Here is a 13,013-nt window from a genome sequence, read left to right as displayed (position 1 = left end):
CAGCTGTGGGAGAAAACGGGCCACGACAGGCAGCGACCATGGCTCACAAGTTTCCATATGTACTTTATTCACACACAGAGTTGTCACCTACGTCAGTCTGTGGCCAGGCCGTTCCTGCCCAGGCTCCGAGACCACCTGACTAGAACGCACCCCCAGAGTCACCTGGGGCCTCTGCACGGCAGGGAATTTTTTTAATAAATAAAAACTCAACTCTAAAAAATATATATATATAAAAACTGGGGAGAAAGTAAGTTTTATAATTGGAACTCAAAATTCCAAAGTGGAAAATGTACAAACTGAGGGTCTAGGTACCCCCCTCTCCCCAGTTCTGGCCTGCAGGGAGGGCAGTCCTGGGCACCCTCTGGCCCCCAGCTCGGCGCCTTCCCGCTCATCTGCTGTAGTTCACAAGTGGGGATGGGGCAATGTTCATTTTTTGGTCGGAAGCCAAGAAAGTGGAGAAGAAAATAAAGGAATGATAGCAACTTGCTCTGCAGAGGACGGGCTAGTACGGCTCGGAGATAAATAGCATTTGGGTTAAAACTATGTCATTAGCAAATTTAGTTCTTATATCTTTCACTATTTATATGTCTATACACAGGTGGGTTAGGGTGCAGGACAGATTCTGAATTTATAGTCACACCAAGAAAAAAATACTCTCACCCCTCCCCCACCCTGCCCCAAGAATGCCTGCCCAACACTGACCCCCAAAGGACTTTGGTTTGGGGGCCTCTCCCCACCCAGATAGTCTGCCGGGCCCTGGACCAGCTGGGCCTGGCTCTGGTGGTGGACAGCCCAGTGCCCTGGAGCCCCCAAACTCCTGTGCAGTGACTATGATGGAGGCCACTGGTGGTGGGGAAGTGGGAGGGCGGGGTCCGGGGAAGGCAGAAGCTGCAGGCCAGGAGACCGAAGGAGATAAGGGCAGCCTGTCAGGGCCCAGGCCAGGGCCAGGCTGAGCACAGGAGCCCCTGGGAGGCAGCTCACCCTGCGGAGGTTGGCGTGTGCTCTCGGGCGCCCAGGAGGGGCAGTGTCACTTGGCTCCAGGAAACAGAAGGCACTTTCTCGGGGCTGACCTGAGGCCGGCGGTGGGAAGGCGATGCCCATGGAACTGGCCACGAGGCGGGGGACCAGAGGCACCCTTCCTGTAGCCCCTCTGCCCTGGCTGTGCCTTCAGGCCGAAGGCCTGGGAGAGGGGGAGGAGATGGGGGGTGGATAGAGTTCCAGGGCTGGGGCGGGCACTCGCGGAGCCTGGCATGCTACCTCCGCAGCTGGGGCGTTCCCTCCCCCCTCCCCGCGTGCTCCCCTGCCCGGGTGCACCCGAGCTTCAGCTCTGTCCCCACCCTTGGCCCACGTGCTATAGCACGCCCTCCATGAAGCTGGTGTCCAGGTGCTGGATAAGCACGCGCAGGAATGACATCTCCTTGCGAGTGTTCTCGAAGATGACACGCGGGTCGTCCGATCGGCAGCGCAGGCAGTTGGGAGCCATCACCATGGCCAGGTTGCTGACGTCCATCTTTGTGATGGCCACATTGGCAGGCTGCACGAACACCTGTGCGGGGCAGCAGCTGGTGGGCCCAGGCGGGGCGCAGGGAGTGCCCAGGATGGGGTGGGGGGTGGTCGGGGATGAGGGGCGTGGCCGGGGGACAAGGGCATGGCCGGGGCAGGGCCCGCCGCCGCGCACCTGGAGAAAGCGGATGAGGTAGCACAGCACCAGGCGATTGATGCGCGGCAGCGCGTGCACCACGGCCACGGCGGCCTCTGGGCTCTCGTAGTGCGCGATGCACTGCTCGTAGAACTCGTGCGGGATCAGGGGCTCCTCCAGCTCCCGGTACCACAGCTTCAGCAGCGACGCTACTGTCATCGGAACTGTGTGTGTGTGTGTGTGTGTGTGTGTGTGTGTGTGGTGCTCAGCCAGGTCGACGGGGCTGGCATCCCTGGGCAGAGCACGATGTGGTGGGGCACTCGTCCGACCCACGCGAAGGGTGTGAAAGGGGCAGCAGGCGGCCTGAAGGGCCGGCGGCCGGGACCAGGCTGGAAAGAGTCCTTTTGCTCAAGGTGGGCTGCGCGGGCGCAAATGCTAGCGAGCTCGTGGACCTGAGGGCTTGGACTGATCCTGACGGTCTGGGGAATTATGCTGGGATTGATGTGCAAAAGGACTTCCCCGAAGGGCTGTGCAGCTGCTGTGAGTAGGCAAGGATGGAGGGAGGGCCCGGGGCAGCTGCCCAGTGGACAGGGGGACGTCTGTGCTGGAAATAGGCAGGGTGCAGAACATCTGAACTATAGGATCAGGCCTGTTCCTGCTACCCAGGGGGCTGGGGGCTCACCTGGTACATGAGGGTCCTCCAGGCCTGTAGGCACCTTCCACTGGTCCACCTGTAGCTTCAGGGCGTTCACTTCATCAATGTCCCCAGGGACTCTGTGGAACACAGGGCAGGTATCAGGGAGGAGATTGAGTTCCCCTGTCTCGGCTGCTCAGCCCCTCCCCTCCTGATTGGCCTCCTCACCAGGGAGGTGTGGCTTGGGCCACGCAGATGCATTCCTGTGCAGGACCCACCAGCCTGTTCCCAAGTTGTCCTTCAGAGGCTTGGGTATGTGAGTCATGAGAGCAGGTGACTGGCCATGTGCCACCCCCAAGGGGCAGGGACTGTCATCCCCACTCATAGGTGAGGACTGACTGGTGGAGGTGGTACATCTCTCCAGGTTCCTATCGCAGGCCCTACCCATGGTTGGTGTCCAAGTGCCCTCTGGGCCCCTAGTGGCTATTTCTGCAGTGACACTGTCCCTAGCCAGCTGTCCTGCCTGGGTTTGGGCGTGCTGCCATTCAGGGGGACTACCCTGCTGCCCTGCCTCTCCTGGCCACACAGTGGCCTGGCCCTTCCACTAGCTCCAGGATGCCTCCCCCCCACCTGCACGCTGCCCTTTCGGAGCTGTTCTGACTCTGCTACCCAGGCCTGGTGCCCAATGGCCCGTCTGCCCGAGACCTGTGGTGGAGACACTGGAGGCACCACCCCCAATGCCCAGGTTGCGGGGCACCTGAAGATGCCTTCCGTCTGGTCGCCGTTGAGTGCCAGCACCTCCTCAGACAGCCGCGTCTGCACCCAGGGTAGCTGGCGGTCTGGGTAGCGCTCCTTCTGCATGCTCATGACGTCCTGCAGCGCGCTGCCGAACATGGACGGGCTGAACACGGCGTTCTTGGCATGCCGGATCTCCTCCACGCTGGGCTTCCTCAGCCCCTGCGAGACAGCCGCTGTGCTGGTGGCCCCGCCGCCTGCCTCTGCCCACACCCCTCCGAGGGCTGCCCTCCTCTCCCTTTGTCCTCTCATCCCTGAACTCCAGGTTTCTGCCCAGCCGGAGCTCCCTGGCCCAAGTCACCAGGGCCCCCCCTGCTGGGCCACCAACAGCATCCTGAAGTTTCATGGGAGCCAGGTGGACATGACTCTTATGCAGGCCAGCCTGGGAGCTTCCTGAGGACAGAGGGGTCACATGAGGTGGCCTTAGGGTGGTGGACAGGAGTGGCCTGGGGTGTGTGTCTGGTTGTGGCAGGGCTGCAGCAACGCACTTGGGGGTGAGGTGGTGGGGAGGGGAGGCCAGTGTCTGGGACAGTGGGGCAGCTGCCTTTGAGAAGCGAGGAGGGTCCAGGGGCTTCCTGGGTGTGCAGCAGGTTGAAAGGTGTGTGTGTGTGGGGGGGCAAATGCGGCAACATCCAGGCGGAAGGATGGCCGCAGGTCCCAACTGGCCAGGTAACAAGACTCAGCCGTGTGGTGGGACTGAGGCCTCCCACCCTCTATGGGGCCGAGGAGGATGGGCGGGGCTGTGGAAGGGGTGGCTGCCACGCTCTGCCAGGTGGAAGGAGGTGTCAGAGAAGCAGTGGAAGGTGCTGCTGGAACCACCTGGGTCCGGCTCACCTGTCTGTGGGGTGGTGCCCACCCCTGGCAGGTCTGTGATGGGTCTGGGCCAGTGTGAGCAAAGGAGCACGCGCTAGTCTTCTGGGCTCACCTGCCAGGGGTGAGGGTCCCCTCTGGGAGCATGCCTGCCTTTTCCACACCTAGCCATGCCAGCCAGATGGTGGCAGGCCTGGGGCAGCTGGTGCTGCTCCCACCCTCCCTAGGTCTGGTGACCTGATGCCCTGGCACACACCCCTTGGCATGCACTGGCTCCTAAGCTGAGGTGTGCCCCTGCCCAAGGCTGTCCCTGGCTGCCTGACAGGTGGGCTCCCCACACCACTGCCCCACCTCCCTTTGGACCCTGGTAGGCGTCACCAGCCCAGCCCACCCGCCCCTGCCTGGCTGTCCTGGGAGAAGCTGGTACCTTCTTGGCCCCAGTCAGGGCCGCCTTCTGCAGCTTGTGGTAGCAGTACTTGGCATACGTGCTGATCGCTACCCCTGGAAAAGAATGGATGCTGGTCGGCCTGGCGTGCATGTGTGGGACACAGGGGCTGCACGCCAGCAGTGAAGGATGGGAAACAGCGAAGGGGCGAGTGGAGGCGGCTCCTGCAAGCCCCTTGTCCAGGGCAGTGGGGCTTCCTTCTCCAGGCCTGTCCTTTGGAGCAGAAACCCACACGGAGAAGCAAGGGGGCACTTCTGTCACCTCCGGAAGGGCCAGGCTGGAGAAGGAACCCCTCTGCCAGCACCCCCCACTCACCCACCCTGTCCAGAAAGGGCAGTTTGAGGGTGAGGCCTATCATCCCTGAGGAGCCACAGGCAGGGCAGGGCAGGGCCTGGGTCGCAGGGGCTCCCTCCCCCAGCTGGCCCTGGGTGCCTAAGAAGGGTCATTTCCACGTGCAGCGGGCCTGGAGGCATTCAGAGGCCACTGTCTGGGCCAGCACACGGTCCTGCTTGGTTGAGGGCTGCCTCAGCAGGGGTGGGGGAGGACGCGGGGGGAAGGGTCAGGGAGAGGGAGGCCCAGGGCCTGGCCCACGGTGGAAAGGCACAAGCGTGGAGGGGTGCCCTGTGTCCTGAGCCTGAGTGTCACTGGGAGGGCAATACCTTTGGGCTGTGCCTGAGGCTGGAGGCTTTCGAAGACTCCAGCCCTGGCAGAAGTTCTAGCCGGTGTTAACGGGGGATGGCTGTGCCAGCATTCTGTGGGCAAGGACCTCAGGGACCTTGGCGAGGGGGCTGTCCAGATACAGGGATGAGGGGAGAGGCCCCACTGGGGCGGGGTCTGAAATGTATAGAGCATCTGTCCTGGCCCAGGGAACGGAGGGAGGGGAGGGGAAGCAGCAGCCAGCCAGAGAGCAGTGAGGCCAAGCCTGGAGGAGCCACCTGGGCCGGGTCCACAGACCACGGGGCAGACAGACAGACGGGTTGGGGCATGTCTCCAGGCTCAGCAGAGGCCCTTCAGAGGATCTGCCCCTGCTGGGCACCCCTGCCCAAGTGCCTGCTGCCTGCCAGAGGGGGCCTCCAGACCCAAGTCTCAAACCCAAACGCGTGAGTCTTGTTTTACAGGAAGCAGTTTTTATGGGTGTCGGAGGACACGGGGACCCTTGGGGCCTAGTGTGCAGAACACAAACATGTCTTAGTCCGTGAAAATCTCACTTCTAACTTTCACAGAGTAGTTTTGTTGTTATAACTGATAAGGGGATTTTTTTGAGAGTAATCAAAATAAAAAACAAGTATTTCTCACAGATGTTTAAACCCTGGAAAATGTTTCAGGTCTTTGGGGACCCATAGGTACCTGGCAGAGACCCAGCTGCAGCCTCTGATCAACTAGCTGGGGACACAGCACCCGTTACCTTCTGCCACAGGCCGACGAGGCCCTTCTGGGTGGGATCTTGCTTTGGGGAGCATGGGTGGTGCTTGAGCAGTGCTCTGACCACTGGGAGCCCAGGGAGTATCCTGCAGAAGGACTAGCTCTACCTCACACTGGGGCCATGCCCACCTCCCCCTCAGGCAAGTGCCTCCTGTCCCTAGTCCTGGGGACTGCTGGGGAGACACATCCTGATCTCTGTCCCAGGGCCTCCTGGGGCCCAACCCGCCTCTCCAGCAGGCTGTGATCTGAAGTGCCCGCCACCTCTCAGCTGGCGACGGCCAGATCCAGCCTTTCTGGGCCTGAGTTCCCTCCTCTGTAGGATGGGGACAGGAACAACACCTGTGTCACAGGTGCTGTAAAGGGCTGACCTTGCAGTCTGGTGCCCAGTGAAGGCCCAGCAAATGCAGCTGCTGGTGTCAGTTTTGTGGGCAGACCAGGGACTGGGGTCCCATGTGCTGCCGTGGGCACAGCCTCCTGGGCCAGGACTGTGGGTGTCTGAATGCCCGGGGGTCCAGGCCGCGCCCATGGGCAGCCCGGGGAAACCCTTGGTGGTGCGGGGTGCTCTGCTCCCAGCCCACTGCCCCATCCGGTTTGACAGGTGGGGAGGCAATGGCCAGAACCTGCCACCTCTTGGCGCTGACCTTGCTGGGTCCCAGGGGTCCAATGCCCTTTACTGCACCCAACACCACCTCAGGCTGGAGTGTCCTGCTCCGGCTGGCCCAGGCCGACATGAACCTGCCCGCTGTGGCCCCAGCCCCATCCAACTGTGGCAGCCCCTTTCAGGAATGGGCTCAGGCAGGGGCTGCAAGTGCCTTTCCTATCCCAGACCTGAGTGGCCCAAGGGCAGCTGGGAATCCTGGGTCACAGCCACCCCATCTGCTCGCTGAGGTCCAGTGGCCTCAGAGGAAGAGGAGCAGAGCAAGGCTGGATGACAGCCATGGGACCACCAGCAGTCCCAGCAGGGAGGGCACAGCCTCGGGTGGGCAGGGCTTCCCTAGAGCCAGGGATGGGGGCTGGCAGTCAACCACTTACCTGAGGTGCCCCCAGCAGGCCTCGGCCCCTCCCCACTGAGAATCCGCATGCGAGTCAGACACTGTTCTGAGACCACAGAGAAAGGCACAGGGCAGGCGCGGCCTCTCCCAGAAGCCACGCCACTGCTCACTGACCCGGGGCCTCCGGCCAGCTCAGGAGGCCACAGGCCTGAGGGTTAGTGCCCACCCCCAGACCCTCAGCCCAGAAGCAGTTAGAGAAGAGGCCAGGTGGCCGAGGCCGGAGAGCAGAGCTGTGCAGACGCAGCCCAGGGCTGCAGAGAGGCCCTACCATCCGGCTGCTCAACATAGGGCTTGGGTTTCTTTCTCAACTTGGACTTCTTCTTAGTGTTCCTTTCCAGGAGCTCTTTCATGTGCTGTGTCACTGGGGAGCAAACAGAGCCATAAGGACCGCAGAACACAAAGCTAGGAACACGCGCCCACAGGGCCCCACATGTGGCCCCAGAGGAGGCCCCTGGGCCTGCCACCGCAGCATTCCACTGGCCAGGGCCCAGCTGGGGGTTGCGGGGCTGGCGTGGGAGCGCTGGTGTGGGCGAGTCCTGTAGGCAGGGCCTCCTGCTCCCCTCCTGAGCACAGGCAGGGTACGTGTGTGCTGTGCAGATGTGTGCAGGCATGTGCAAGTATGTCTGGCTATGTGGCGGGCGGAGGCGCCAGGGGCCCTTCTGCACACTGGTCAGCTCACAACCCTCCAGCCCAACATACAGAAAGGCAGGGGTGCAGCCCTCTTCTTTAATGAGCTGGTGTCAGAGGCACTGAGAGAGGGGCCCGGGCACACCTCCCATTCTGCAAAAAGAACAGCAGCTGATGTGAACCCCTTCGTCCCCCTCCGTCTGGGACTCTACATGGAAGTCACGTTGCACGTACACACTAAGGGTGGAGTTCTGACTCCTCCAATAGTGGGCAACCTGCACGCTGTGCAGGAGACAGCTATGTACCTATGTGGCCATCTGTCACCTATCATTTGTCTATTATCCACCATCTATCTATCTATCTATCTATCTATCATCTATCTCCTATTAATCTATCATCTGTCTATGTATCTATGTATCTATTTTCTATCATCTATTTATGTATCTACCTATCACCTATTATCATCTACCTATCAGCTATCTATTATCTATCATATCATCTATTGATATCTCATCTACCTCTCATCTACCTTCTATCATCTGTCATCTACCTATTATCCCCCATCCCCCTATCTATCTATCTATCTATCTATCTATCTATCTATCTATCTATCTATCTATCTATCTTCTTACACCGCTATGGAATTAGACATTGGTTTTACACTTTGGGTCACAATCTAACATGACTTTATTTTGTTGCACAGATTGCTCCAGCTGGGCACTGGGAGGTCCTGTCACCCGCCCAACATCCCCTGACCTTCCAGCACGTCTCTCTCAGGCACAGCCCTGCACCAGCTCTAGAAGCAGCTGTTTCTCGAAGGCGCTCTGGTTCTTTTAGTAGAAAGTGAGGTTAGAACCCAAGATCTGGGTATCAGGTGTGCTCACTGCTATTGGGCTGGCAGAGCCAGGAAAGCCCCATGTGCACACACATCTGCAAGTATTTCCATGCTGATGCCTCCAGCTCTAATCCATCCCCACATGGACCCTTCAGGCTCCTCTCCATGCTTGTCTATTTTCTCTTAACTGGTTTATCTCCTCATTCTCTTAGCAGTACCTTTTGAAGAGCAGATTTAATTTTGACGAAGCCCAATTTATCAATGATTTTCTTATAGGCAGTGCTTTAAGTGTACCATATAAAACTGCCTAACTCAAGAATACAATGATTTTCTATGCTTTATTCTAGAAGTTTTAGTTTTCAGTTTTACATTTTGGTTTTGTCAAATGCTGCTTCTACATTTGAGATGATCATATGGTTTTCCTTTTTTACTCTGTAAATAGGGCAAATTACAACTGACTCTTCAATGTTAAACCAACCTTTGATTTAATGAATAAACCCCATTTATTCAAGATGCATTATCTTTTTATATATTGTTAGATTCAATTTGCTAAAATACTGTTAACATTTTTGGCTCTATGTTCATGAAGGATACGGTCAGTGCTTTTCTTTCTTGTAATGTCCTTTTCTGATTCTGGAATAGAATAGATTGGGAAATATTCCCTCCACTTCAATTTTCTGGATGAGTTTGTAAAGAATCGGTATACAAACAATAAAATGTTTGGTATAATTCACCAGTTAAGCCATTCGGGCCTTGAGTTTTTTGAGGGAAAGTTTTTAAATGCCAATTAAATTTCTTTAATAGATATACGATTCTTCTGGCTATCTATTTGAGTCATCTTTGGTAGTTTGTATCTTTCAAGGAATTTGTCAAGTTTCCTCTAAATTGTCAAGTTTATTGGCATAAAGTTGTTTATAACAATTCCTTATCATGCTTTTTACATCTGTTGAATCTGTGGTGATATCGTCTCCCATGCTTCGTGTTGGTAATTCATGTCTTCTCTATTTTTGTCTTGATCAGTCTAGTTTGAGGTTTATCAATTTTATTGATCTTCTCAAAGAATCTGCATTTTATTTCATTAATTTTTCTATTTTGTCTTTGACTGTTATCTACACTGATCTTCTTTCTTTTGCTTACTTCTGATATAACTTACTTTTTTTTTAAGTTTCTTAAAGTAGAAGCTGAGGTCATTGATGTCAGATCTTATTTGCTAACACAGGCAGTTCTACTCCAGGTGCTATAAATGTCCCTCTAAGAACTGCTTTGGCAGCAGCCTACAAAATCAGAATGTTTTGTTTTCATTTTCTTTCAGTTTAAAATACTTTGTAATTTCCCTTTCAATTTTTAGTTGACCCAAGGGTCCTTCAGTAGTGCGTTCTTTAGTTTCCAAATACTCGGGAATTTTCCAGATATCTTTGTGTTACTGATTGCTAATTTAATTCCTTGTGGTTAGAGAAAACACTTTCTATGATTTACATTCTTTAACATTTATTGAGCTTTCTAGAGCTCAGGATATAGCCTATTTTGAAAATGTGTCTGGAATTTGAGTCCAGATGCTCTGAGTTCAGAATCTATGCTTTCCCTCACTCCACAGTAGCTGCTTTTTTTCTTAAACAGACTTTCAACTAGTCCTTTTGCTTTCATCTTCAAGGTCACCCCCTTCTCAAACCATTGTTAGAGGAAGCTGGCTCCACCCACTACTGAGCTTTTAAGGGTTTGCTACCTGCTTCGGCTTCTGAGCTTTCTGGCCATCTGCATGGGACCCACCTTTCTTGGTCTGCAAGTCAGTTTCCTGTGACTTGTCCATGAGTTTCTCAGCTTCCAAAACATAGTTCTTCCTCCTCTTCCATTCTCTTTGTCCTTGTCCATTTCGTTTTTTGAAATTGTGATGAAGTATACATAAAATTTACCATTTTCATCATTTTTAATTGTGAAGTTCAGTGGCATTAAGTCCATTTACATTGTTGTGCAACCATCGCCTCCATCTTTCTCCAGAACTTTTTCATCATCCCAAGTGGAAATTCTGTAGCATTAAACAACAACTCTCCATTGCTCCCTGCCCCTAACTCACGGTAACCACCTTTTTACTACATTCTGTCTATGAATCTGATACTCTGTGGGTGACAAATGAGTGGACACACCAAGTATTTGGTCTTCTATGATGGGTTCTTTCACTCACCATACTGTTACCGAGGTTCATCTACGTCTTGGCCTGTGTCAGAATTCCCTTCCTGGTTGAGGCTTGAATAATATTCCATTATGTGTAAACACATTTTGTTCATCCATTCACCTGTCAACAAACACTTGGCTGCTTCTATCTCTTGGCTACTATGAACATGCTGCCGTGAACACGGGTGTACGAATACCTGTCATGTCTCTGCTTTCAATTCTTTTGGGTATTACCCAGGAAAAATGCTGGATCTTATAGTAATTCTACATTTAATTTTTGGATAAATTGCCATTGTTTCCCACAGTGGCTGCGTTATTTTACATTCCCTTGTGAGTTTTGTTTTGTTTTTGCCTTTTATAAATTCCTCCACTGTCCTTTTAGCAGGAGTTCGAGATTAAGTCCAAGTAAATGCATGTGTTCGATGTGCTGTCTCTACCTGGAAGCCGGTAAGTACTGCTGAGGTGTGAATGCGTGAGCAGTGAATGAAAGTCCCAGGGTCTGCAGCCCTCAACATGCTCCTTAGCAGAGTAGATTGCAGAGTTGTCGTCTGCTGTGTCCACCGCCAAGACATGTCTGTGAGAGCCTGATGAGGGTGGTCCTGGGGACACAAGCTGTGAAGTCACCCTGGGGGCTGGCATGAAGGTGTGACCATGCATGAGATGAGGCTAAGCTGGGGGTGGGGGGCACGTGAACCAGGATTCACCACGTGACCTCAGTCCCACAGTGTGGTGTGACACAGATGTCACACACAAGCTGGCAGATGAATCAAAGGCTTTGGAAGTGGAGGCTGGCGGCACAGTTCAGGGTGAGGTGCCCCACACAGGGCAAGCTCAGCTCTGCCCTCACTGGCATTCCGGAGACCGGCTGCAGTTTCCTTTTTCTAAGCACAGGCTCCATCGTCTGTGGCGAGTGGGGCCTGCCTTTCTGATCAGCAGCCGGCACGCACGTTGACAGGGCCCAGTGGGAGGGAGCACGAGGCCTCTCCTGAGGACTCAGTGCTGAGAGGGGCCTGCAGCACATGCCCACTCAGGGTTGGGGATGGGATTCTGGTTGGGGGGCAACCCCATGCCACAGATGTGAGACCACAGAGACCCAGACCACACGGCGCTCTGAGACCAGCATGCCTCGGTCAGCCATGGCTGCCTAGGCTGACCCGTGTCCCTCTTACACACCAGCCAGGCTCCCACAGCACAGACGCTAGAACAAAGGCACACAAACTTCTGTGCCAAGACAGTGTCCAGCCGGGCCCCGCCCGGTGACTACAAGCCAAGCTTGCCGTAGAAGCCCCGGCCGGTAGGTACTTTCCTGGGAGCTTCCAACCCCTGGACACTGCTCACTCACCTTTTACACTCCGCGAGCTCTCCCTGGGGCCCTGCAGGCTGCACGCTGAGCAGTGGATGCACTCTTCCAAGCCTCCAGCTCAAGGCAGTGGCCCTGCAAGGCCTTTGGAAGAGGATGAGGTGAACCAGGAGCTATCGGGAGCCTGCCTTCTCCTGGAAAGGCCCGAGACGACCAGACAGAGCCGGGCTTCCCACCAGTCTATGTGTGCACGTGGCAGGAGCTGCCTGGGGAGACCTGTCTATTGTGGTCAGTGATTTTGCTTCAAAAACTGCACACCTGGGTGAATGTATCATGGCTTCCAAGATCTGTTCCCAAATGGCTGACATGCTGGATGGTGCTGTGCTCGGTGCCCATTCCCAGGGACTCGACACTACCCTGCCCTGCAGCCCCGTCACTGTGTACCCATGCCCTGGTGACCCACGCCTGGGTTGGCGAGGCCCTGGCCAACAGGGTCCATGGTCACTCCTGCAGGGCAGGCTACTGCATGTCTGACCCGCGTGGCAGGGTGAGCGTGTATGCGCGCGACTTCACACCTGTGTGTGTCCAGATGCTGGTTTCGTGGCTGTGCCCTATGAATACCCATGACCACTGGCGTGGCAGGCGGTGTGCTGCAGACAAAGGTGCTCTTTCGGGTCCTGGCCCCATGCTCACTTGGCCCGGCCCAGGACTCAGGCCAGCCACTTGGCTGGCGGGACCATGACCCCGAGTCCTCCCTCGAGCAGGTCAGGCCTGGGCCCAGATGAACCTGGGGCATGGCCTTTGGGAGCCCAAGACAGAAGCTGGTCCTGCACCTGGCCCCAGGTAGCTGTAAGCAGGTGGCTCCCTGTGCTGGTCCCAACCTCTGACCCCTTGGGGCAGCTCAGGATCTGCTTGGCCTGCGGCGCCCGGCAGCCCGCTGGTCCTGCCAGACCCAGTGCTGGGCCAATCTGTGCAGCAGTCGCCACGGCCTCCCTGCTCTCAGGACGCCCTAGGCTGCAGGGCAGCCGGGACTGAGTGCAGTACAAGCACATGGGCCGCCTGTGGCACTGGAGCCTGTGGAAGGCCAGGAAGGGGAGCCGCCCAGCGACCTTGGAGCCTGTGGACGCCGGCAGGCTGAGACGTGGATGCCGTGCGTCCTCGTCCTGTACCTCACCTGCTGGTCTGCGACCAGGGACTCTCTGTACCTCAGTGCCAAAAGAGAGGCTCCCCGAGGACCCCACGTCCTAGTGGAGACCCATGATGTGGCCCTCAGGGGATGCATGTG

At 56.0% G+C, this 13,013-nt stretch overlaps 1 protein-coding gene across 10 annotated transcripts in view; it reads right to left on the bottom strand.

Annotated features, from left to right (window-relative positions):
• Positions 1-38: 38 nt before the first annotated feature.
• The window catches only part of ARHGAP39 (Rho GTPase activating protein 39), a 60,906-nt gene continuing 47,931 nt past the window's right edge, over positions 39-13,013 (bottom strand). For 6 of the 10 annotated variants that reach the window (XM_019630136.1, XM_019630139.1, XM_019630138.1 and 3 more), the window contains exons 7-12: positions 7,066-7,158; positions 4,306-4,379; positions 3,031-3,230; positions 2,322-2,413; positions 1,679-1,848; positions 39-1,546 (exon numbers count right to left, since the gene is read on the bottom strand). In XM_019630136.1, the coding sequence (XP_019485681.1) occupies positions 1,352-1,546; positions 1,679-1,848; positions 2,322-2,413; positions 3,031-3,230; positions 4,306-4,379; positions 7,066-7,158 (824 nt within the window). In that variant the 3' untranslated portion in view covers positions 39-1,351. Of the gene's footprint in view, positions 1,547-1,678; positions 1,849-2,321; positions 2,414-3,030; positions 3,231-4,305; positions 4,380-4,421; positions 7,159-13,013 lie in introns of those variants that run through there. The other 4 variants (XM_019630140.1, XM_019630144.1, XM_019630146.1 and 1 more) reach the window with 4 other exon arrangements.

The sequence above is a fragment of the Hipposideros armiger genome, unplaced genomic scaffold, assembly GCF_001890085.2.
Source record: "Hipposideros armiger isolate ML-2016 unplaced genomic scaffold, ASM189008v1 scaffold_897, whole genome shotgun sequence".
NCBI classification, from domain to species: domain Eukaryota; kingdom Metazoa; phylum Chordata; class Mammalia; order Chiroptera; family Hipposideridae; genus Hipposideros; species Hipposideros armiger.
Note: the sequence above shows the minus strand (reverse complement) of the source record. Positions and strands in the feature narration are given on the sequence as shown.